The sequence below is a fragment of the Serinus canaria genome, chromosome 1, assembly GCF_022539315.1.
Source record: "Serinus canaria isolate serCan28SL12 chromosome 1, serCan2020, whole genome shotgun sequence".
Taxonomy (NCBI): Eukaryota; Metazoa; Chordata; class Aves; order Passeriformes; family Fringillidae; genus Serinus; species Serinus canaria.
Genome location: NC_066313.1, coordinates 29,429,255 through 29,455,932, shown reverse-complemented (window position 1 = coordinate 29,455,932; position 26,678 = coordinate 29,429,255). Strand labels below are relative to the sequence as shown.

The 26,678-nt window shown below is 45.2% G+C and overlaps 1 protein-coding gene across 1 annotated transcript in view; it reads right to left on the bottom strand.

Annotated features, from left to right (window-relative positions):
- The window catches only part of MYO7A (myosin VIIA), an 80,431-nt gene that overhangs the window by 38,297 nt on the left and 15,456 nt on the right, over positions 1-26,678 (bottom strand). The window contains exons 2-14 of the mRNA XM_030234897.2: positions 20,977-21,090; positions 19,810-19,962; positions 13,756-13,940; positions 12,204-12,325; positions 10,294-10,436; positions 10,093-10,206; positions 9,123-9,276; positions 8,356-8,432; positions 7,002-7,121; positions 5,654-5,796; positions 5,093-5,303; positions 4,482-4,617; positions 3,963-4,069 (exon numbers count right to left, since the gene is read on the bottom strand). Coding sequence (XP_030090757.1) covers positions 3,963-4,069; positions 4,482-4,617; positions 5,093-5,303; positions 5,654-5,796; positions 7,002-7,121; positions 8,356-8,432; positions 9,123-9,276; positions 10,093-10,206; positions 10,294-10,436; positions 12,204-12,325; positions 13,756-13,940; positions 19,810-19,962; positions 20,977-21,090 — 1,779 coding nt within the window. The remainder of the gene's footprint in view (positions 1-3,962; positions 4,070-4,481; positions 4,618-5,092; positions 5,304-5,653; positions 5,797-7,001; positions 7,122-8,355; positions 8,433-9,122; positions 9,277-10,092; positions 10,207-10,293; positions 10,437-12,203; positions 12,326-13,755; positions 13,941-19,809; positions 19,963-20,976; positions 21,091-26,678) is intronic.

Sequence of the window (26,678 nt, the reverse complement as noted above, 5' to 3'; positions counted from 1 at the left end):
TTGGATCTGAGGTCTCCCCTGAACAAGAACTAACCCTCCACCTCCAAAATTAACAGCATTTCCAAACAACCCAGAAATGCAATCCAGGGGTCTCTCTTTGGGCTGTCTTGCCTCAAAAAGTGTAAAACAGGGTGAGATTTGCAGCTGTTTGGACGAATAGTGCCCCAGTGAAGCCAGGGGTGGCACCATGGTAAACAACAGCCAAATCCCAGATGATCCATCTGAAGTTATTTAGAATGATTCAAATATCAGGAAAAAATCCTCAAAACCTTGGCTGAGCCTGGTTCTGATCAAATTCCCATCATTACAAAGTTCTTCTGAGTTGAGTCCTAGAATTAAGTGACACAGTCATACCCCTGTACCTATTCAACAAGCTGAAAGAATGCTCTCCAACACATTGGTCACTTGAAATGGATCCTCTATAGATAGTGCAGGAAGAGGAATAAACCAACAGGAAAAAAGCACAATCCTTGCCAAGGAGAGGTGAGTATACAAAAGAGGAACTCATGTATTCAGTTTACCTTTGGTGTGGGTGTGGGCGACTGGCCAAATGTGCTGGATGCATAGCCACAGAGAAACTACACGAAGCACAGGTAAAAAAAACAAAACAAAACACAAAACAGAGACAGAGAAGAGCAAATAGTGAAAAGAAGGAATAACTGAAATGGGAGCCTGACATTTTTAGTCTTGGAAGTCCAGCTGCTATATATCTCATGAACAAAACGCATTAATTCTTAGATTTTTGTATAACCCTCTCCTGGATTTTCTCCTTCGTCTGGAATGTTCACTTCTCTGAGGGAACTGCCAGTGTTCAGCTCTTGCTTCTTGGAAACAAACTTTATACATTTTTTAACCTCACTCTTTATCCATCCAGTTTCAGCCATTCCCACTCATCTACCTCACACATCTCTGCTCTCAATATACAGTGGTTGAGAAGGTGCCAGGAACAAAACATAAAAATTTGTAAAGAAATCCCTCCCTTCCTCCCTAATTTTAATCCCAAAATCAGGTATTTTTGATAGAATTTAAACTTTTGCCAAGGGGTAAGCCACCCCACCTCCCCAGTTTCCCATTTGTTTTTCACTTTACAGGGTTCCATCCTCCACTGCTCCTTCTACCTGTTCCTTGAAGAAGCAGTGCTGCCAGACCATACCAGCTGATTCCTCAGAGAAACAGTGCACAACTCCCACTTAACCCATAATTTCACCTGGCACCACTCAAAGCAATGCTCCTGTTCAGCAAACACACACAGATAAACCCCCTCGGTGATGACCATGAATAAATGAGACTTTACGGCCCCATGTGCTCCAGAAATGCCCAGTTCACCCCACTGGTTTCGTTGTGTGCAGGTATTACGTCTTTCAGGGACCAAACAGTTTCTACAACATTCAAATACACAATCTCAACCAGTTACCAAATTTCTCTGATCTGTGGCTATCTCAAGTTTCTGGAATATAAGGGCCCCATTTGAATGACCGAATGTAAAGCAGATGTGGACTTCCTTGTACCTGACTCACAAAATCCTACAAACTCATCAATAAGCTCCTGAGGACCAAGGTTTGGAAGGTGTTGAGCAAAATGCCTCATGATTTCCTTTAGTCCTTAGCAGAACAGCCACTTGTCGCTCTTTAAGAGAAGATGTTATATTTGATTGACCAAGCCTAAGTGTCTCTGGAAGGTTCTCCACAGACTGCCTCCCTGAAGCTCCCGGAAGGCATGCACAGCTCCAAGGCATTCCAAGGACACTTCGCCACAGAGCTTTGCTACATGCAGTCAATTCCTGTGACCCAGGCTCACTTGCTCCTTCATTTGGGGCACATGACCTAATAAAGGGGCTGCAAACATTACTGAATGTTGGTGGAAAGCAATGGCAAAAGCATCTCAGCCCCATGCTGGATCCTGCTTGTCTGAGAATTTTTGTGTGGTGGTGTTCAGGGAATTAGTGCTCTCCAGGTCCACAGTGACACTGTGCATGACTAGAGGAGCTGGCACACAATGTTGGCTCTTCTTCCAGTTCCATGACATCAGGCTAAAAATCTCTCATTCCAAAAGAAATCCAGGCATCAATAAAGTATCAAAGCACAGAGACCACCACTTGGGACAGATTCTGAAGATGTCTAGTGGAACTATAAAAAACCTCAAACAGTTTATGTTAAAAAAAAAAAAAAAAAAGGGATCCAATGCTTTCAGAGGTTTCAGTTCTCAGATCCTACACAACATCCAGGCAGACATCTCCCCTTTGCTATTGTATACTTCCAGCATATTTTAAAGACGCCTTGGTAGGGATCCCTGTGAGAAAGCTTGTGTGACTGTGTAAACCCTTTCACTGATGCCCCAGAGTGCATCTCTGCTCTGCCCAAAGAAGAAAGAAATCACTTCCAAGGTCAACTGCAAAGCTTACACCAAAAATAAAAAGCAGCAAGGAACAAGCAATAAAAAGCAAAGTAAGCAGCAGCACTGATGCTAAGGGAGTTAGTGTCTACTTCAACAGGAGTATCCACTTCTGAGGATAGCTCTGAACCCAGCAGGAGTGTCATGCCAATTGGTAGCTCAATTAGTAATTGATAAATGTTCTCTTATTCCAAATGAAGTCAAAAGGATAATCACCAATAATTTCAGCAGGAGCAAAACCGAATGGCTGAAGGTTATGAACAAAGTTTGCAAAAATGCACGTAGCATATTCAAAGAAATGCTGTGGGAATGTAAATATTTCTTTCCCTTGGCAAGTAAAGGAATTCAGCACTTACAACTTGGCACTCCTGAAAGTCCCTAAGTCCCTTGGTCCATCAGTGGCATTTGGCTGGCATTTGGAAATGGGACTCCGACTGCCAAAAAAATTGTTTGCTTTGAAAAATGTTATCCCCACACCCTCTGCAGTCCCATGACTTTTGCCTTGGGAAAGACTGGGGGATTTGGCCATAGTGACTGATCTGTATAGGCTTTCAGATTCTGAAGACTGACATTTTAAAACACTTTCTACTTTAATTTTGGGAGTAGGGACGAGTAGAGAGATTTAGATGTTCAACTTCCTGAAGAAAATATCGCAAATTAGGGTCCCTAAAGTGAAATGGTCACTAATCTCACACTTAAGCTGGTATCCCAGTAATAAATGCTCAAATGGGTTGGAAAGGGTTAAAGCAATAATTGCCTTTCTCTGAAACTTCAAGGCACACAGTCTTCTCTCACTAAGCACAGAGCAAGCACATAACCTCCTGGAGAACTGGGATGTGGAAAGAGGAGCTTTGAAGTTCAGCTTTCATAACTGGAGTTCCCTCTCTCTGCTGTTGTAACAGCAAAACACAACTGTTCCCTCCAAGTCTTGTTGTGGTGCTTAAGGACCAGCAAGATTATCCTTTTGTTCTGCTCTGTTTGACAAGTATTTGGCTTTTACTTAGACTCATAGAAAGGTTTGGGTTTCAAGGGACCTTCAAGGTTACGTAATTCCAACCCTCCTGCCATAGGCAGGGACACCTTCCACTAGTCCAGATTGCTTGAACACTTGAACACTTCGAGGGATGGGACATCCACAGCTTCTCTGGGCAATCTGTACCAGCATCTCACCACCCTCACACGTTAGAACTTCTTCCTAACTCCTAATCTAAACCTGCTCTCTGTTAGTTTACTTCTCATTCTATTATACACACATCTGGATGACCTAACTGGAAGGCACAGTTACTTTTCTCTCAGATTTCTACAATCACAAACCTAATTGTTCCAATCCCTACACAAGTCTGAGGGGCCATGATAGCAAAAAAATAATATTTGATGAACCAAATGCAGTGAACTGGGGGCATGAGTGTGGATGCACCTGGGACACTGCATTAACACTTCCTGATAATTGACTCTCACTAACAGGTTTGGAACACCCCAAGGAGCACCAGAGCAATATGACTCTGCAAATCTTTCACCCCTTCCAGGAACACCCCTCCTCCTGAATAAAGATCTTCTCCCGCCTGCATTACCATTGCCACATCTGCTTGGAAGATCTGCTTGATGAATTTGTTTTTTGAGGAATGCACCAGCTGAATGATGTCTCCATGCAGCGTGTCCCTGTTTTTCTCCAAGAAACCTAGAGAAATAATGGGACAACACATAGATGACACAGTGCAACATGGTCAGCACGTGAGCTGCAAGCAGCTTCTGGGTTGTTGGATTACTGGATGTTCTTGGTGAGGTAATGGGAGCAATGAGAGGGCAGAGAGAGAGACCATGAGAAGGAAGACAGAGGTGCATCTTCAGACTGGACTGAGGATGCAGTGGTGCAAAGCATTCTGTCACAGGCACACATGAATGAAACAGCACCAAACTCTGCAGCTCATGGGCACAGCTGGAGGGTCAAGTCATTGCAGACAGAAAAGGAAAACATTGACACGACCCTGGACTACCTGCCCTGACACTCTGCCCTGCTCCAAGACAGCAGTGCCTTGTCTGCCCATGAATATCCCCTCACCCCCTGCAGTGCCCTAGGAGCTGCCCCATACCTTTTGTTTCGTAGTAAACAATTCCAGCAAAATGGTTAATGCCAAACTGGGTTTCGTAGTTATTCTTCGGAGGAATATAGTTGGTGTTAAGCTTGTGCTGGGAGTTCAGCTTGTGCAACATGGTGGCATCTGTACCCTGTACATGCATGAAAAGATATGACATTTAACCAAGGCTATTCCCATTGAAATAATTTTCCAGTCAATAGCACATTTCTTTCTTGACTTGGTGACAATGTGCATTTATGTTGAGAAGTGATATGGTGGAGAAGATATGTCAAGTGCAGAAATTACAGAAGTTGATTAAAAATCACTGTTACGTAGTGCTGTATTCAAAATAATGCTCCAAAAGGAGTGTATTTAACAATATTTTCTCTTAAACTTTGCCAATAAATGTTTTTGAGCCTCTTGCAGGCATATTTTCCCATCAGAAACACTTGTTTCTGTAACACTGATGGAAGCAAATTTAAGAGAGCAATAAAAACTATAAATAGGCAGGCCACTGATGAATGTTTCTTTGGGGCTGAGCAGATTTCTCACAGGGTGCCAGCATGCAAGTGCAAGGGGATAAAATCAGGAGAGTCACTGGCAACAAGGCTGAGCCCAAAACTCACCTTGGGGAACTTGCTCTCCTCGTCAATGAGGGAGATGATGTTCATAGGCTTGATGGCAATCATGTCCAAGGCATCCTGGTTATCCGTGAACTCGATGTGCTGCCAGTTGATATTCTCCAGGTTGTACTCCTCCTGCTCTAGCTTGAAGACGTGACGCACGAAGAACTGTTGCAGGTTTTCATTCGCAAAGTTAATGCAAAGCTGCTCAAAACTGTGGAGGGAAGGTCAAGAAAAGGCCTTTTCATATACACCCTGGTTAATTTTTTCTACATCTCTCTTCATGCTTTAAGCAATACTCTCAGACCTTGTCAACCACTCAGTAAGGCTGATGTTGGCTTAGAATTTCCTTCTTGGTTCAGTTTTTTTCCCAAAACAATGTTATGTGTGTGGTCTAAATCCGTGTAGAAATTGATTGATTAGCTCTGATAATTTCTCATAAAGAAAACGGCTTGGTCCAACCCAGTCTAGTTCACTTCATGAGATGTGAAAGGACTGCAAGACCTTGAGCCTGGGCTTATGAAGGAGGATTAAGACCTGGTTCTCCTTTTGCAGGCTCCATACCTGTTCACAGTGAAGTTCTCAAAGCCAAAGATGTCGAGAAGGCCAATGGATCTCCTGATACTTTTGAGTTCCTGGGAAGGAGGTCTATAAATTGCAGCATTGATCTTCTCCACGATCCACACAAAAAGTCGTCCATAAATTCCCTGCAACATCCCAAAGATGGAGCTCACTGAGACAGTTCAGCAGTTTGTCCTGCTAGTCTGTGTCACCACTTCAGCCTTGATGACACAGGTTCTCCTAAAGCATGGCCAACAACCAGACAGTCCCTGAGGATGCGCTCACCACTGTTTGTGCCAAACTCTTGGCATGGTTTAAAGCTTCAAGGACCTTTATGTAGATCAAGGAAAACAGACCTGAAAGTCTAGCTAAAAGACCACTGAGAGCAAACCCCCAAATCTGGATAATGCTACATTTTGGATCTATGGGCTTGCTGTGAAGCCAGACAGTCCTTTCCTTGGTTTCCACATGTTTCTCTCTACAGATCAGCAGAGCAGAGCCACGTTACACTGCAAGAACATCTTGTTCACTTGAACAAGGTGCTCACTGAAACATTGCAGCACTGGCTGAACAGTCTGATGATCTAGTAACACAGATATTGCTGCCTCAGTAATTCCAGAACTTCATGTTTTAAACTGCTATTAATTATTTTATAAGCTACAGCAGTGTGACCAAGAGCGGAGCCCAATTCAAAGGCCTGTCATCACTAAAGACACTGCCAGGATTTGCAGGCTGGTTTTGCAGGCTATCAAACTATCTTGATCTACCAATTTCTCTCAGATAAAATGAGGACCCAAGCTGGCCAAAGCATGCCAATAATGCTTGTCTTGCAATTTTACATGGGGCTGCACACAGCACAGCAGTGATCTCCACCTATCCCATCAACCTTCTTCACTCCAAAACCTCAAGATGTTCTAATGGCTTCTGGACTGCTCTATCCCTGGCCCTGTGTTATTCAGCTGTATTTACTGCTGCTTATGCTCCCAAATCCTGAAATTCGGGTGTGTGTGCTAGAGGTGTTGGTAGAGCTCCTCTGATTTACAGCAGCTGAGGATCTTTCTAGAAACTGAGGTAAAGTAATTTCAGAATGCTGTGTCCTTCAGCAGGTCCCCTTTGAGTACAATCTCCAGTCCAGATGGCAAATCCCTTGCCGAGCAGGTTACCTGCACTCCTTCCACCTCAACTCTTTGCACATCCCAATTAGAACATGGTTTCAAGGGCATTTGCTGATCTGAGCTCACACAGGCACCAAGTGAGACCCTTTTCCTGTGCAGTGAATGCTCCAGTCTCAGAAGGGGCAGATTTCTTCAGCTTATCAAGAGAAGGTGTAAGGAAATGCCCTGAGACTCACCTTTACAAAAGCATCCCTCACATCCAGCGCTTGTTCCATGCTGAGAGGGGTGGAGACAGTTTCCCCCCTGGTGATTATAGTCCGGCTGGTAAGGCAGTTCATCACATCCTGAGGCTCAACCTGACAGAGACAACACCAAACACAGCTGCTGCACAGGGAAGGTACCTCAAATGAAGATACAAGCATTTCCAGAGAGAAAAATTAACATTTTTATACCATATTTTAATCTGGAAGGTGTTGTTGTGACTTTGCATGAGATGTTAACGAGGTGTGGGAAGACAAGATGAGAAAGCAGAGCAAAGCCTGCAAAGCTGTATGCTACCAGCATGGGTTAAAGCTTTGCATCACCTTCATCCCTTTTTATACTTCTTCAGGGAAATGTCCACTCTCTAAGTGGACAGAGAACTGCAGATCACACTCTGGGACCAGGAGTGCCTATGGAGATGAGATGATGTCCCTGTTAGCTCCTGAGAAGGCCACTGAAGAATGCCCCAGTCACTGCATGGATGATTTCAGCGAGGGTCATCTCACCTCACTCCTCAGATATACAGAATATAAATGACATCTGTCTCAAGTACCATTATGAACTTCCTTTATATCAGTCAGGCAAACACCCTACTTTAGGGACTGAGGTATTTTGGATGCCCTTTCTAGGACTATGTGCTAGACCCACTTGAGGGTCTTTTCGTATCTGCTGGTATGAAGGGGAGCTCAGATAATTGGATCATGGAATCATAGGATATTTTGGGTTGGAAGGGACCTTTAAAGATCATCTGGTTCCAACCCCCCAACAGGAACAGTTTCTGCTAGACCAGGTTGCTCAAAGCCCCATCACACCTGAGCTTGAACATGCCCTCAAGTGGAGCAGCCAAAAAATCCCTGGGCAACCTGTTCCAGTGCCTCACCACCCTTAGTGAAGAATTTCTTAATATCTAATTTAAATCTGTCCTCTTTCAGTATGAAGCCATTCCACCTTGTCCTATCATTCCATGCCCTTGTCAAAAGTCCTTCCTCCAGCTCTCTTGGAGCCCCTCTAGGCACTGAAAGGGGCTCTAAGCTGTCCCCAGAGCCTTCTCTTCTCCAGGCTGAAACACTCCAGATCTCTCAGCCTGTCTCCACAGTAGAGGTGCTCCAGCCCTCTGAGTATCTTTGTAGCCTCCTCTGCCTATTCAGCCCAGATGGAGACATTCACCTTCACGCTGCCAATGCAGGACACAATATGGCTTTTCCAGGCCTCTTCAGCCTCCTAGTGCTGGTGGTGCAAGGGGAGGCTGGCTCAGACAAAGCTTTGCCACAATACTAAAAACCTGGGATGAAATCAGGAAGGGAACAGCAGCACTGCAGGGCCACTGACCTCCAGCAATGTTGCTGCAGTGATGAGCGATGCTGACTGAACAACCTCGCAGGCATCCAGGTTGTCATAGGTCCGAGCTGGGGGAAGAAAGGCAGAGGGAAAGCCATCAGCAAGGGACTGCTTTCTTCACCTTTCTTCAGGGTGTCTCTGAAGAAAGCGGATGGGGTGAGGGAAAGGATCTTTCTCTGTTGCCTCTGTGTGATGTCCTGGCAAAATCTGGCCATCAGAAGGGAGAGAAAAGTTCACACATCTGCTGGAGTCCTGCTGCTGACTGCAAAGGACCTGTACTCTGCTCTGCCAGGCCAGATAGTAAAGAATGTAGAAATGTTTTAGCATCTAAGTGCTTTAGGCTTCTGTCTTCTGAAGAGGCTTTTAAAATCACTGTGTCATTTCTGACAGCAGAGCTGTCTGGTACATTTTCAAAGGCATATCCAATCACACGGGCACTTACCTGTCAAACACTCCATTAGTCTCTCTTTGTAAAACCTGAGCCTACTGAATGGCCAGTGTCAATATTCAGCCTCACAACACTCAGAATGTGGATGTCATTAGGCACACTGCAGCCTGGCAGTCCTGCTGTGGGCAGGTGGAATTATTCCTTATTCCTTGTCCTTACAATGCCACAATAAACACTGAGAACAGTGAGTCCCTGGCATGGCACCATGGCAGGTGTTCTGGATACAGCTCTCCATCCCTGAGCTTGGCTCCCTGTCAGCAGGCAGAATAAAGAGCAGCAGTGCACTGGGCCATGTATTTTGTCCTTTTACCTTCATACTGCAGGTTGCCCATGTGCAGGATGGCAGCCAGCAGCTTGGAGATCTCCCAGTTCTCAGTGTCGGTGAACATGAGGACCTTCATAGCGGAGCGGATATTGGCGTACTCCTTGCTATCATCTCTGCCATCACAGGTCGTGCAGTTACCCTGGGGAGGCAAACGGGGCACACACTGCATTGGGCAAAGCCAGGGAGCACCAGGGTATAACCCTAAGCTATCAGGGCTTCCCCCAGAACCAGCAAGTTTTTAAGGGATGATGCTGAACTTGTGGATCTGGCTCTGCCCTTTGTCGTATTCTATGACTCAGTGCTGAGCCTTGTGACCTACACTTACCCTGTTGTCCCCAGGTACCCTGTATCTGACTGCTATCAGCAGAAGAGAAAAAGCTCTCTGAAATGGGAATAGAGAGCTGGAGGCTCCCACTGATCCAATTAGAAAGCGTGGCCCCAGAATTGCTGATGATGCACCTGCCTTAATTACACCTGCTTCTATCAGCTCCTCTGGATATCAACACTGGTATATAGGGAGTGGGGCTGGAGATTGCTGGCTCAGTCAGACACTTGGAGCACACACAGCTCAGCCCCATATTCTGCTGAGAATGTGCCATCCAGATGAGCCCTTCTCTACACTCATTACTGCCTCAAGAGCAGCAGATCTTATCTAGCACACTGGCTACTTCCAAACACGTGGCATGGGCACCGTACACCATCCCATCCAAGCTTGTGTTCTACTTCACAGAAAGTGTGGAAATAGCCTGGTCTAGACACAGGGATTAAGGATTTCCACTAAGACTATGAGCCTTGTGGTGGTGAGACAAAGAGATCTGTCAAACCCTGTGGCTAAGACTCAGGAAGGTCATAACCAGCAAAGCAGCTCTTGGCTGCAGAAGCACCTCTCTTTTCCTTCTGCCTTGCTAAGGACCTTTCCCACATCCCCCTACCAAACCTCTGGCTGCTCTCTCACCATCGCAAGGTAGTTGTAGTCCGTGGCTTTCCCAAGACCCAGCTTCTTCTTCTGCTCCACGGTCATTCCTCTCAGCATGCAGTAGAACACGTGGTAATTCCTCTCGTCCTGGGCCTGCAGGAGAAGAGCAAGTGCCAGCTCTGTGAGGAGAACAGCACGGCAAAGGTTGGCTGCCTGCGCCTTGCAGCTGTATCTCCTTACCTGCCTGCACACCCGGGACTTCTCCAGCAGGTACTGCTCAATCTTTGCCCCCTCTATGGCTCCCCTTTTGTTGAAGTGGATGTCAATGTACTTCCCAAACCGGCTGGAATTGTCATTACGGATGGTCTTCGCGTTCCCGAAAGCTGCAAGAATTACAGAACATTAGAGAGGGTCTGATGCAGGGAGGATGATGGATCTGGTCACTCTGGGGGAAGAAAAGCCAAAGGAGTGAAGCTGAGAGGGTTAAAAGCAGCCCCAAAGCCTTCCCTTAAGTTTGGCTGGATCAATTTCATCTCAATGTGAGCAAACAAGATGTATATCAGATGACTTTGCTTGGAAATACAGAGGAGCAAAGAGGAGGAAGGTTGGGAATGGCCCTTCTTTCTTATCCAGGAAGAAGGGCTAGGATGGCAGGATTTTGGCAGCAGCTGATGAAATTAGAGGAGAGTTGAGCAAGAGTGGCTGCTGTGTGAAAGGTGGCACTGTGCAGAAAGTGGCAGAGATGCTGGTGAGTGATTTGACGACAGGAGGGAAAGATGATGACAAAAAGGAAAATATGTCCAAAAGGGAAATACAGACAACTAAGCCAACTTCCAGTGGGAGACTTCTGCCTGCAAGCAGACTGTGCAGAGAAAGACTGTCTATCCTCTGTGGTTGTGGATGAGTGCCCTGCACACCCTGCAATTTTTGCTCCAGGATTTCTGGCAGGTGATGGACGTGCACTTGAATTACAGAGCCTCTCTTTCCTGAATCTCAGCAGTGACCAAGTGCATATTCAGTAGTGCTCTGTGTGCTTGTCACACTTCTGTTGGTTCCTAGAGGGTTATTCAACAAGCAGAGGAGGTAAAAATCATAGAATGGTTTGGGTTGGAAGGGACCTTCAAGATCATCTAGTTCCAACCCCTCTGCCCAGGGCAGGGACACTTCCCACTAGATCAGGCTGATCAAACCTCTGTCTTTAGAGGAAAACCCCAATGTTATTCTTTAAAGAAAATGTAGTTTTTCTGTGTAAGCATAAAAGGTACATCTGGCATCAAGTTGGATCAAGAGGGTTAGATAACCTATTTAATTTACAGATATCCAATTAAAACAGTGGGGTTGATCACAGTAACAGACTGTCAATGAACCTATTACGGCCACAAGCTGATTCTCATTATCTGGTTCCTTCTTGGACTCCTCTATTTCTTCTTCTGCATTCTGCTGCCGTTCACTCGTCTTGGAAGGAAAAGGTGGGGTTTGCTAATGTATACAGCCAGCACAAGGTGCTGTGAAGCTCAGATCCTATTAAACTGATGTTTCATGGAATAATTTAAGAATAGGAATAGGATTTTTGCAACTTGGCCAAAAAAGCAAATAATTAGTTAGCAGAATGCAGCACTGATGGGATATTGAAGCTCTGCATGCAGTCCAGCACTGGAGGAGGTGTTGAGATTTTTCAAAAGAGCTTTGATTGAACATCAGATACGCAAAAAAGTACTGATCAGCCCTTTTATATACTACACAGAGAATTAGGTAAAATTCAGTGTTTTGTATGGATTTTCTGGGGGGGGGGGAAAGTATTGTTTTAAGTGGAAAACCACCTTTTTTCAACTTTTGAAGTAACAAAACAGTTGAAAAAATAATACAGGTCAGCTGAAATGCTTTGCTTTCAACAATAGTTGTCAAAAATATTAAAGGAAACACGGAGAGCTCAAATGAGAGAATATTAGTCTTGTGAAAAATAAATTCAGATGGAAAGAATCTAAGAATCTGAATATGTTGTTTAGCAGAAGTGTACTTAAAAAAAAAGTTTTGTCGCTTTTTTGGAAACCTGAAGTGTTACATAAGTGATTTACATTTGGTTATATTTTATGGTTCCTGAATCTGTTTCTTATTTCTTCCAGCAAAAGAATTGTTATCTGAGGCCTCACCTTCCAAGATGGGATTTGCCTCCAGGACCTGCTGCTCAATCCAGGAGTGCTGACCACTGATTGCTGCCAGGAACTGCAAAATCAGTTTTGTGCTTTCTGTCTTTCCTGCTCCAGATTCTCCACTGTAAAGACAAAGGAGTGGATGTCAGTGAGAGCCATGCTGCATCCCTGCCAATGTCCCTCCCTCTGTCTCCAAAGGAATTTCTGTCTCTTGTGTTTCTTCTGCTAGCATAGGTGGGATGAGACCACTAAGGATGGGTTTCCAGTACCCCAAGGACTGGTTGTGGGACAAATGACAGGACATAGTACCAGACAGCTTCCAGCCAAGATCCAGATTTGCTCTGTACTCCATTTGGCCCGAGCTGTTGCTTGAGTTTGGGTATCCCCAGCAAATGCCATCATTCAACCAGCACTAAGAAGGTAATGAAATACTTTCAGTCAGTGCTTTTCCAGGTATGATCACCAGACCATGACCCTGTGGTCCAGGATCTAGCTGTTCCCACGGGACATCTTCATCACCAGCCTTGAGCTGTGATAAGGCAGACTGTGAAATACAGCCTTTTACCAGGAGGGACTTCCACAGGTCTCCTGGGCTTGTTCTAACAAGGAGCAGGGGAAGAGGAGAAGCTTATGGAGCAGGAAGCCAGAGTTATTCCTCAAACTTTTCTCTTCACTGAAAGATAGCCTCAGTTATCTTGTGAAAGGGCTGGGCAGAAATATTTGGCTGAGTCTGTGGCATGTCTGATGCACGGGGTAGCCAAAACAGGTGACCAAAACAGACCTTCCTGACATTGAGTATCTAGCCTTGGCCTCATGGGCAAATCGTTTCGCTTTTCAGGCCACTGGCACACTGCATTGACTCTCCTATGGGCCCCACATGATGCTTTTTTAGACCAGCAAAATAAGCCTTACTGAATGGCCTTTTCAGACTCGTGTATCTGGAATACTGCACACGGGATGTTCCAGAGTTATGGCTTTTCATTCAATGAAACTTAGGGTAGGCATTTCCTTGGGGAAAAGGCATGAAAAAGACTGGGGGTTCAGAATTTACAGGATCATGCTGGAGGGCTGAGGACATCAAACCTGGCTCATCTGTCCCCACCATTTGGGACAGATGCTGGAGGGAGCTATACCCATAACTGTGACCAGGCACTCCTTGGTGCCCAAGGTTGATTGGTCAGAGCAGATCCGTGCTTGGTGAGACCATTCAGGAGTGTGAATGACCACAGGTCCAGTGATCAAGCTTGTCCCTGACCTTTCCTTGTACAGAAATGTTTGCATTTTCAATGTCTGCAGGAGTTTGAGTATTAAATTTCAAAGTGGAGGTTAAAAATGAATATGAGATCTATTGGGTTGTAAGGGTAAATACCAAAGTATTGATAAAGCACCTTAAATAGGAACAGAGACCTCTGCACTGGGAATATGTGGATGGAAGATCTAATCAGTCATTCAATGTCTGATTCCATCTGATAAGCTGTTCCAAATCAAGCATGTTGCATCTGCTCAGCATCTGCTTTCAGGATATGGCCCGTGTGGAAACTCAGCAGCTCACCTTATGATACAGCACTGGTCCTTGTTGTTGCGCTGCATGTTGAAGTAGCAGTTGTCAGCAATTGCGAAGATGTGTGGTGGCATCTCACCAATCTTTTTGTTGGTGTAGAGGCGTATCTGCTCGGGTGAGTAGATAGGCAGGAGCTGGTAGGGATTTACTGCCACCAGTATTGAACCAGTGTATGTCTGGAGGAGAAGCACATGAAGGTTTATGGGGACAGTGAGGTGTAGCTGAGAGACTTTAGCAGCTTGGATGGGATGTGGATGGAGGCCAGAAAAACCAAGGCTTTTTAAAAGCTGGATGAAAGATGATGCTCAAGTCAGAGATGCTTGCAGGGGCAGCCTGGGGTAAAATGGGAACGGAAGTCCCAAATACCTAAATCAGTTCATGTTCAGCCTTGCTCATGCACAGCATGGTTTCAAGCCTTAAGTCATATTTTGTATGCTCTTGGTTAAGATTCAATGTCTTAAGAGAAGCTCATATTTGCAAAAACATCACCAGAGCCAGCATATACCCATAAATATTTACTGCATTGCACGTACGATGAGAAACCATTGGTGAAAGAAACCTGACAACCATTCCCATATCTCAAGGCAGGACCAGCTGGATCTAAACCATTCTGACAGATGACTATCTAACCTGTTTTCATCAATCCACAGCAGCTGCTAAACTTCCCTCTGCAATGCATTCTTCTTTATCACCTCTGCCTAACCAAATCTCTCCATACCTCAGTTTAAACCTTGTCCTGTGCAGATGGATATTGCCCACAAAGTCCTGACATATCCCTTCTCATCTATTCCTGAAATTTTGTAAATGGCCTTTGGTAGAGCTATCCTGGGCCTTGGGTAGCAAACTCCTCTGTAGTGTCTTCCTCTTTCATTTCTGCCCTTCCAGAAGCTGTTTCTCTCAAGCCTCTCATCAAAGGACTCATGAACTTTGTTATCTTGCTCAGATGTAGTGCCAAGATTAGGAGGTTTGGCCACATCCCAAGCTCAAGGCAGAGAATAAGGATCTCCTTCCCCTGTTTCATCTGTCTAAAAGTCAGTGTCTAGAGCAGGTAAGTCAATGGACCTGCACCTTGGGTTAGCCCAGGGGCATGAGATGAAGACTACTTTCACTCTGCGACTTCAAAGAATTCAAGTCACTTTCTCTAGGTTAATTTTTAGCAATGGAAGTTACAAGATTAATCTTACCTTTCTTTCCTGCTGGAACCAGCTGTGAAAGTGCCCCCACTACTGCATATATTTTTTCAGGAAACAAATTAAGCAACTTCAACATTCATATGATCTTTATGGGTTTTCATCTGCACGGTCTAAACCCAGTAAGGCTTCGGCACAAAGCAGCAAAGTGGCACAGCCAAGGATGCTTGTGAGAGAGAAGAAATAATTTGCCACCATCTGTCCAAAACTTGCCACCAGTTCAGGCTTCCTGAAGGCAGCCAGTAGGTGGCAATTGTGTCCCATAGTAGGGAGGATTAAAGGCATTAGGAGTTCCTCACCTTCTACACTCACAGCCAACACAAGAGAGCAACTTTTAGTTCAGTCCCAAAAGAGGTTTGATTTTACAGTGATAACTGAGAAAGGACACAATACTCTTCTCTGTAACAGGGGATTGTGTGCCAGTAGGGGAAAAAAGCTCTTTGAGCTCCAAAACAATGTTGTCACAACTCCAAAGGGTAGAAATTGGCTGTGAAATCATGTAGACTGGATTTTAGAGGAAGACATTGAAAAAAGGGAGCAGAGACATCCCTCCAGAGAAGCTTTCAAAGGGGACAGAACAGGTAACCTCAGTGCTCAGAGGAGAAAGGAGCTCAATTTCTGAATGGGATTAGGACACCAAGATCCCTAATGAAGACTCCTTTGAGTCTTCGTTATTTCATTCATTTCCTCTTTACAATTTATCATGAGGTTAATTTTAGGGACATTTTTAATTTTAGGGACATTTTTTATCTTCCTTGAGCTTTTTTTTTTTTTTTTTTTTTTTTTTTTTAAATCTAACTCCTTGCAGAGGTTTCTGAAATCCCTGCATTTCAGTCACACTGGTCTGTCCTGCCACAAGTGTAAACAGAGAGGCTTTTAAAGGTGTTAACCATTAGGTATTCTTTCTGGATGCTCCCACTGACCCTTCCCTTGTGATTCACAAAACACTTTGTCAGCATGAACTCTTGCACTATTGCTTGTTTTCGTAGCTCATTCCTAGTTGATAAATAATCACAATTTGCCCAATTCTCACAGCTGACAGAAGGCTAAACTTTGTTCACTCTGTTGATCAGGGGCCAAAGGGCACTTCCAAGGAAATAGTAGCTTACTGGTTTCTATTGCTGGGTGATGTCAAAGCCCTTTTCTATTGGAAAAATAAAGCTTTACTGAGAGCAGAGACTCTGCCATAGCTGACCACAGGAACCGCATCTCACAGCAAATTCATTACTGCCTGCATGACCTACATTTTAATTAGCCCCAAACAAATCCTTTCTGAGCCTGCTTCCCTTGCTACCCAGAACACCATGGCTGACTTCATCTGGATTGTTATGGGGTTAAAGCTCTACCAAACACTACTGCATTTTGGCAGCCCTTAGAGAGCAGCAGCAGACACTGGTTTCATCTCCAGATAAAGAGATTTAACCTTACTCACGAGTCCAAACTCCCCACCAGACTCTCTTGCTATTCAGCAAGAGCGAGTTTGGCTTGCACACAGCAAGCCAAACTAAGAGCAAGAAGCCCTTGTTGAAGTTTTTTACATTTTGCTGCAGACATTTCTTCCCTTCAAGGTAAAGTCATTACTGAGAAGCGCTTAAAGCTTTAACCACATTCACAGGTTGGGGACCTTCCAGCTCTGGGAACATGTCACAACTTCACCATGTGGGTCAAGCTCTGCACCAAAGCAGATGGATGCTCTCCGTGCATTTATGAAGCAGCAGCAATGGTGGTGCAAAGTAAATGAGAAGGCCACAACGGTGAACAGAAAAAGGTGATCCAGTGGAAGGCATGACAGCAATTGCAAATAACTTTGCCAGAGTCATACTTACCCTCCCGCCGCAGTTTGTCTTATGAGTAAAATGAGAAGGAGAAGAAAAAGGGAAATTATATTTTATTAGAGCAGAACTACATCCTCCACAAAGCTAAAGACATGAGGAAACAGGAACTGAAGTCCCATTGGAAAAGTAATCATTTACTCAGCAGGCTCAGAAATCCTTTCAAGCAGTGAAACTTGACTGTCTTTGAGACAGTGCTAATTATACCACAGAAAAAAAACCCACCACCTCAGTGGGCTGGGTGTCCCCTGCACACACGGCATCCATATGGTTCCTTGGCTTTGCAAAACTGTCATCAATATTTACCACATCCGACACAAATCTACTCCTCCTAGTGCCATCCCTCCTAATAGCTGAGATCTCAGGTTGGGTTCCTGAGCCTCCAACTACACACCTGTAGACAGAAGTGGTGTGCATACCTCTCTATCAAGCTACACACTCTGTCATTTTGAGAATGTCATTCTGATTTTGAGATTGCTCTAATTGCTGTGCTGTGCCCAGTTCCTGGGCTGGCACTCCAAGCCATTAGTGGTGTGGAGCAATCAAGACATAGTAACCTGGAACCTCTGTGATGCAAATGTCCTTGTGGGATGTGGCCATCCCTTAGGCAGGAACTCTGTAGGACACACTGCAGTGTCACCATCGGACCAGAAGAACTTGTAGAGAAACTGATGTGGCTACTGTGTCACTTCAGCCCAAATCACCACCCACACACCTCCAGGCTAAAAGCTGCCCTTTGCATCAGCCCTTATTAGGATGATGTTGCCAAACAACACTTTGCACAGTGCTCGTTTGTATTCCTAATTTTCCTGGATGCCTGTGAATAGCTTGGCAAGGGAGCTCAGAGACAGAGCTGTTTTGAAGGAGCTTGGTATATTCACAGGCAATCTGATGATACTGTACACACAGAATTGTATCTGAGGACCTCAGATCACTCAGAGAGGCAACAGCCTCTCTGTTGCTGGACAACACAGATATCCCAAAAGAGACACACAGACACCACTGAAAAAAATACCCAACATGATCCAAACTTTCTAGAGAGAGTGGCAGGAATCCACTTTGTGCCACTGCAGGGTGCCCACAAGCAGGGGAAAAAAGGGCAATGCTCAGTAGGTAAATTCAAGTTCCTTGAATGAGCCAATCAGCTTCAAATTATTGGCCATCTGTACTTCTTGGGTGGCATTCAGGTGGCTTGAATTCAGTTATCCACAGGAGTGCTGCACCTATCCTTGAAGATGGATGTGCTCTGAGCTGGGGAAGATTGGACTGTAGGCCTCCAGCCTAAAATCTTCTTCCAGCATAAACTCCTCTGTGATATCCAAGCTCCAGTCAGCTCTAAAGCATCTGAGAGGCACTTCTGTTTGCATAGCTGAAAGGCAGTCTTGTCTCTGCTGGCTCTACTGACACCTCTGGTGACTGCCATGGATGCCCATGGAGACACCACCTCAAGTATGCATTTGGGCTATTAATTTTCTACTTTATCATTATAAATGGCAAGAAAATTTGATTATAAAGGGAGAAAGTAGTTCATCTAATGTGGGAATAATTTTCTGATTATACAATTTTTGTCTAAGCTGACAATATAGAGCCTTATGCATGATGCACAACAAATAATGTGTCTGAGGGAGAGATGCATTAGGAGGTCTCTATTCTCCTCCAAGCTCTGGGGACTTATGGGTGCCTTTTCAGCACCCATGTCCCATTCCTCCAGGATTGGACTCCATCTCTGAAAGAAGAGGTGGATCTCTCCCAGAGAGGGGCAAGGAGCTGTCAGTCATATAAACAGCCTGTGCAGCAGAGTGTTGTCTGCTCCATCACTGCCCAGCCCTAATCCAAAATCATCCGATCAAAAAGCACTGGACATCAAGCAGTGATGAACAAACAGACTTGATCGATAAAATCCTACCCATACTCTGTTAGCTTATTTTATCTGTGAACTCTGACTGACTTGCAATTTCCTCCAGTCTGAAAATCTAGCAGTCTCTGGAGCCTTTTAAAAATCAAATGACCAGGAGGCTTTGAAAAGGCCTTCAAAGGCACAGCAAGCACTTACCTGAACATCTGAAAACTGTAGGATTTAAGAGTAATACCAAATTTTCCATATTTGCAGAGGCTGTTTGAGTACATTATCTAGCAGCAAACACATGTGCATTCTGAATTTCTGTCTGAAGAATGTGCAGAAGACTACACAGTATAGAGAACACTGATAAAACCAGCACAGAGACTTGAATGCTGACTCCTGTCCTGCTGGGGAGGTGGCCTTTGCGATGCTGTCACACAGAAGAGAGATGGAGCCTTGGCTGGCTCCCTGTAAACCCCCCAGTCTGGGAATGTCTGCTTGGATTGGCAAGGCTGCACTGGGTCCCTTGGCATGACATGACTGAGCTGACCTAAGGAAGAGATCAACTGCCAGGATCAACTCAGAGACCAACTGCAGAGATCCCAGGCAGCCCAGGGCTAATAAGCCATGAACACAGACTAGGAAGGTTTTCTAGAGCTGTTCTGGGAGTTGCTTGCTTCTTTGTTCCCAGTTATTTCATGCATGCCCCTCTTCATCCTTTCTCCACCCCTTCCACCTCCAGCAATGGTTGTCTTCAATCCCTTGGGTTAAATAAATTAATAGTTCAGGGCAAAAGGGCAGAAGGGTCACATTCAGCATGTAGTTTACACCTCTACAGAAGTTTTTGCTTTAGGATGACTACAACACGCTCATGGCCTGGGTTGAACTGGTTACTCTGTGTACAGAAAGCTAATGAACTTGCTCAAAACTTCTACAGGGGCAGGACAGCAAGGTGGTGTGGACTTTGCCCATCACCTAACTCATGGGGTCTTTCACTGGGGCATCTAGGAGCTCTGCAATGCCCTCCAAAGTCAGAAGCCCTTCACCACCGGGGACAAGGGGGAGGTAGAAACCCAGATGCCCAGTTCAGTCAGGGTTCCCCCGACATGGGTTCTCCGGAGCTAAGGAGAGCAGGGGGTGGAGTGCAGAACCAGAGGTGAGGTGAGGTGAGGTGGACACTCACATAGATGAGGTGCTCCCGATAGCGAATCAGCAGGTTCCTGAGAATTCCTGCCTCATTCAGGTCCCCCAGGCGGATCATGTCCTCCACTCCATGGATGGAGGTGGGGTGCATGGGTTTGATGTGGCTGGCATTCTGCGGGGAAATCCAGTGCTCCTGGGAAAAGAGCAAGGCCACAGAAAGGTAAGTCAAATGAGAGACCACTTGGATGAAAGACACAAACAGCCCACCCCAAAGAGAAGGACCAGATGGAAGAACATACAAGAGATCATCGGCACGTGTGCCACAGCTTCTCTTCCTGGGGCAAGGCAGTGATGAATTTGAAAGATTTGTAACAGAAGAAGGAAAACATCTTTTTACTGGAGTTTTATTGGAGCAAGAAGAGACAGGAGACACAGGCCATCCTGGCTGGACCCTCCTCCAGTGCTACATGGTCATCCAGCACATCATGGGGGGTTTATAACAAAGAGCACATTTGTCTTCCCCTTAACAACTGCATTTTCACATCACTGGTTGACCCTCTCCCACAAAATACTGTTGAGCAGAGAGAAGATTATTTAGAAAAGGAGAAAGGGATGGACAGGGCTGGCAAAGCCATACTTTTATTGGCAGTGTTATTTAGACTCAGCACTTATAAGGGCTTCCAAAGCCGCGGCAAATTGTCCACAAGGACCTTGCCAAACCATTCCCTTGAAGGGAATGACAGCATTTACAACTACCTCAGCAAGAAAAAAAAAAAAAAGAAGCAAAGAGAACCACCTTGATACAGACCTTACCTTAAAACAGCCACCACTGCACAAAAACAGAGGTGGGAAATCGAAGGGGAACCAGTGTTTTGGCACATCAGGTATTGGTAGGAGGTCATGAAGGACTGGATAACAACAGATGAACCTCAGGTGTAGGTGGGTTTGCTCAAAAAACTACCCAAATGTATTTTGGGGGCTTCTGCTATCATTGTTCTCAAGAAGGTTCTCAATTTTGCACTCCCAGTACAGCCACGAAAACAGGGACACAACATTGTCTTGTCTTTCCAAATAGAAAACTACGTCGCAGTTGATTCCCAAGGACACACAGGAAGGCCATAACAAAGTCAATTATCATGGCCCTGGGACCCCTGGCCTAGCAAGGCCATAGAGCTGGAGAATGGACATCACAAGCCTTTATACGTACATTGCCTTCATCATCCACGACCTGGATCTGTCCAGAGTCACACAGTTTAACCACTGCTCCAATGGGAACGTCGAATTCCCGTCCGGTTTTGAGGTCCATCCACACATAATCCCCCTGGAACCAAAGACAGCAGTTACACTCAGTGCTGCAGGGAGTTCAGTATCCCTTGGGATACAAGCAGTTGATGTCTTGTAGCCAAGTCATTAGCACAAGTCAAATGACTTCCCTCACAAACCACAAACCAACTCTTCTCACAGAGGCTCAGGACAGCAGATGCTTTGCATGTGGCCCTTGGGGATGTGGTTTAGTGGTGAACACGCTGCTGCTGGGTTAATGGTTGGACTTGAAGATCTCAGAAGTCTCTTCCAACCTTAATGATTCCACAAATCTGTGAAATGCCTTGCAAGGTGCCAGCAGCAGAGCATGGTCCACACAGCATATGGACCTAACTCTGTGCTGTCCCACTGCCTTAACCCTCTGGTTCTCAAGCTCATAAGTGGTTGCTGGTCACAGAGTGGTTACAGAACAGTAATCCAGGCAGAAAAACCCACCCAGGTAGAGGCTTTCCTCTGTATAATGTACAAACCTAGGAAGTCACATTTATGAGATGTTTTTGAGCTCTGCTAAACCTTATCTGGAGACTTTCTTCCTTTCAGAGAAACACTATCAAATATGCCTGGGAGACTGCTAAAAAGGAAATGACTAAAGATGGGTTAAGAACATAAACAGAGAGGTAGATACATGTTCCTCTTCAGGAGCTCTTCCAGCTACAGCAAAGTGTAGGAGGGCTGTTTGTATTTAATACTTCTCAGTGGATTTTATCTGCTGCGAGCACTTTCACTTGAGTCCTGAAGCCTGGCAAAGTTTTAGCATCCATAATCCCAGAAGGCTGTGTCCTTTTACAGGTTTCAAATGTTTTACTTTTTTCATTTCAGACCTCTGTGTTTTCATTTTGAAAAACACAGCATGCAGTTGACCCCTATCCACTTAGTTCATGCCACTACTGATCCTATACACCTCTGTCAGTCCTGCTGGGCAGGGACTATCTGCTCATCAGTTCTGTGGATATTAAATTACTCAAATGCAAAAAAGCTTTTAAAAAAGATGTTTTCCTCAATACAAAAGCAAACTCCACAATAACTCCAAACTAAAGCCCCAAGCAGGACCCATGCTGGAACAAAGCAGAATTATTACCCAGCCTTATTTGCAAGGTGAAAGGGTATTAAAATGGGGAGTGCTCTGGTTGTCAGGTGTGTTTTCATTCATGCACCTCAGCTTAATGCTGTGGACTTGTAGCCCCACCTAACACCACATTCTTGGGGACCAGCTCCACTTGTACCTATTAAGCCTGATGCAAATGTGGTATCTACCTTTTGAAGTCCTGAAAAACTGCTGGGAGAGGGAGAAGGGAAAACCAGGATGTATCACTTTGCATGTGCTCTGATACAACCCCCTTCCTGAGTATCCATTATCAACCATTTCTGTGGACAGAGCATATTTATAGATTTGGTTTGGCCCAATAGCTGCTAAACAGTGTTCATCTCTGTGCTGGGCGGTGGCACCAGAGATGTCACCATTCAAGTCAGCCATTAAGACTTCCAAGAGACACAAACCTGTGAGTACCACCAGGATGTAAGGTAACACTCAGGGATCCACACATGGAGAAACTACACACCAGGAATTCCCAACCATTCTGTGACAGACTCTACCCTTGGCAGCTGCTTGCTAGGTTTCCACTAGGATATCAACAAAGTCATCCTGCTTTCATGGAGCTCAGGATCCAGTCCTTAGCTTGGGTTTTCATTTCCTCAGAGAGTTGTGCTACAGCTCTAAGTATCTTTATCCAGCTCATAAAAATATCGTACTAATACATTTTTCTCATTAACTGTCTTATCCTTACATGTCATAACTTAGTTAAAAAGGCAAAAAAAAATCACAACTAATGAAGGCAGTGTCAGGAGCAGATATGTTACAAATCCATTTATATTAATATTCATTTTTTAGCTCCTTTGATCCAAGACTCTCAAAGCATTTCAGAACGTTCAGCACTGTTATCCTCTCTGCATCACTGGGCAAATTCATGCACATGGTGGGTAACCTGATCAAGGTGTCAGCAAGAGATGAGCCGGGTTGCTCAGCTCCTGCTCAGCAGAAAACCCTTCCAACACCTTAGCAGCTCTGTAAAAATTGTTCTTGATCAAAAATCCAAGAATTGTAAAAAAAAAAAAATTAAAAAAATGCCATTAAAAAAAACCCAAAACTCTAATATTGAATAGCTGTAAAAGCAGCCTGCTTCATATGGTGTATTACTGCACAGCTGAGATAAAAGGCAGTCTGCCCTCCCAAAGGTAAATCGATACTCTGCTACCACTAAGACAACTTCTGTGCTTTGTCTGCCTAATGCACAGAGTGCTCATCCCCTCAAACTGCTCTTTTTAAACCCATTAAAGTGCAGTTCTTAATACTGGTGAAAAAAGTCTTATGGGATGGGCTAAGCTGGTAAGCTCAGGAAGGTCAAGGGAGTTATAAAGTAACATCATTTATTAAGAGTGCCGACCCATTTCCTTTTCCGACTTTAATCAATTTCATATAAACCCCATGGAAGTCAGTTACATACATTCCTTCTCCTGAAGCAATCACCCTCGGATCAGCCCCAAACCCAGCAGATATATTGGGGATTTTAGGGCAAATCAGGGCGATTCATGCATTTACCAGCTGTGGCTTGTAAGCTGCATAACCTGCCTCGTGCCTACACTGGTGCAGTTTATTTCCCAAAACACATTACAGAGTACTGGAGAAATGAGAATGCCACCAGACCCTTTACAGTACCAGCATGGTCTGCCTCTTCCTCCTCAATGCAGCCAGTGGGTTTTAATACCCTTCCAAATGAGAAAAATCTTCCAAATTGCTCTGGGGCTGACCCTCAGGACCTCACAAACTGGGAGCAGTGACAAGGAAACAGTGGTGCAAGAGGAGGAAACACCACACACAGATCCACACAATTCAGAGAGGATCTTTAGGAGGAGCTTCCAAATGTGAAGAGCAAGAAGGTTGCACTGCAGGGGAGCTACAGTGCTTAGTGGGGGGGACGAAGGAGGAAGGTGAGAGAAGCTGGTGTAAGCAGTAGAAGGATCCCATCCACAGCAAGACAGATTTCAAAGCAGCCTGAAAGCTTCCAGCCGTGCTCAGGGCTTGGACCCCCTATCTTACCGCCAACATGGTCGTGGGCTTCAGGACCTGGTTGACATTGCGCAGTAGTGTCCATCTGCCCTGGTCTCTCTCCTGATCTTCCACCACCTCAGGGCATGGCTGCACGAAAACGACTTTCTTCTTCTTCATCATCTCCAAAACTCTGCGGTGGTATTTGTCCCTCTCCCCGCGTTCTACGTGCGCTCCACCATGAATGCCCGAACACGGTGGCCAGTTTGCTCTAGCCCTGCGGCACGACCATGCCTGCTGCTCACAGGACACCCTCTGACCTGATTCACAATGTGGCTCTTGGTAAAGATCTTCTCCTAGCAGGAAAATTTCCACGCACCAGCCATGGTCCTCCCCTGGCCAGCTGACACACTCACTTTATGTGACCAGCCCTGCGGGAATCTCAAAGCAAACTGTACAACTCTGCTTCTCTTCACTTAAATTCTTCCAGTCTCTCCAGCAAGGGCTGATACTCCGTCAAGAACCTGAAGGACACTGCAACTACCCGTTCAGGAAAAATGACTGCAGGATTAACAGGAAACTTCTTCATTTCCCCAGGACTTCTCTCCGTTACCTTCCTTTCTCAGTGAAATAACCGTCTGCCAGCTTGAGGACTTTCAGCACAGAACACTCTGGGACACTTATTAATCCACAAATGCAGTCAGTCCCCATGCAACACATGGCATTTAATTAACCTAATACCTTTACATACCAAATTAACCAAAGCGCAGCGGGAACTCAAAACCAGAGGCCATCTGCATTTTCTTTAAACTGATCGCCTTGAGTAGATCCATAGCAACTGAATTTTAAATAATTGAGTGGAAGGTGTTCAGCACAGCACGGCCTCCGTGCCTATAGGAGAGAGGAGAGCCTGTGCTGTGGATGAAAATTGGATCAATACAAGGAGCATGGAAATAAAGAGGTTGCACAGACTCTACACCTGCCAGCTCCACAGACCCATTTCTGCAATCATTCCTTCTCTATAGGGAGGACTGTTGGAGTAAGGACTAATCAGGACCACTGGCCAAACCAGAAGAGCACACAGCATTTTACAGTCACCTCAGATTTGATATTTTCTTGTCCTGTATTAGATATGCTTGAAATTTCTCATTTTCATCTAAGAAAGGCTTTTCTGGTCATTTGAAGAATTTCAGACCACTATAGCCTGGCCTCAATTTCAGCCATTAAAATTTTGAATCTAAAGCAGTGCCATTTATAGAGACCAGAGCATTTATAGAAACCAGAGCAACTAGATAAAACGGTGCAGCTGCTAAGACATTCTCATTTAGCACTGTTTTAATGCAAAGCTCTACTAAAGCCTTGATTCCATGGGGTTTTGAATCTATTTGTCCATGAAGAACAGGGCCTAGGGACATGGTTTATTGGTAGGCCTGGCAGCATAAGGTTAATGGCTGGATCCGATGACCTTAGAGGTCTTTTCCAGCCTTAATGATTCTGTGATTTTATGTGCTTGAAGGTAAGCTTTCTAGACAAAGGGAGGCTTCACAGGTACCCTTCATGGGACACAGTCTCCGAGGACAACAGCAGATGATGGGTACTTTAACTCAGAATGAGCCAGCTCTGCTCAGCCACGAGCAGCAGCGACAACAGCGAGGCAACCCTTGCCCAAAGGGCAGGCAACCTTGAAGGTTTAAGCTGAATTACAAAGCCCTGGAACAATAAGGTGTGTAATTCTTGTAGCTGTGCTGGGAAACTAAGGAAGATATCATGTCTCATGGATAAGAAGCCAGGTGAAGATTAATTAGATGGATGTTCACCAAAGAAGCAAGTAAAAATGTACATGAGGCATGATAGGAATACAGGAGAAGGGGACAGAGTGAATGTAGCAATCCCAGGGGAGATGTCTACCTCCAGCATGACCTGAACACACAGTGCTGTAAATGACTGCAGGTCTGCTCCCCTAGAAAGTGGAAGATAGACGTCAAATCCAAGCTGAAAAACAATGAGAGGATCCATGTGGAAGGAAAGACTGATTAAGGATGTATAAAGGGACCCATAGGACGGGCTCTTTGGATTTGAGTGGGGTCCTACAGAGGCTCTTTATTCACCAGAATACCTCTCCTCACTGCTGTGCCACAGAAACTGGAGCAGTGTGAGAGCAGCAGATCCAAGAGAGCAGCTGGAGTATTTATCTCACCTTGCACTGGAGCAGACAATACCATCATTGCTCATACCCTGTACCAAATTTCTGAGGCTGTGTATCTCTGTGTCCCGACAAAGAGTAAGCTAAGCAGCAGAGCACTGCAATGATTTGCCCTAGGTTATCCTTGGAATAGGATCCAAAGGACAGATGGGACCCTAGAGGGCTAAATCCTGCCTCTGCAGTCCTATGATATGAGTGCCCTTATTTTTCTCCTGTCACTGGGGCTGCTGAAGATCTGTAATTTCACACATCACCACTGTATTTTTTACACTGCTCCTCAGCTAGCAGCAGATTTTCTGGGGACACTAAGACAGAGTCACACATGTCAGCCAGAGACACC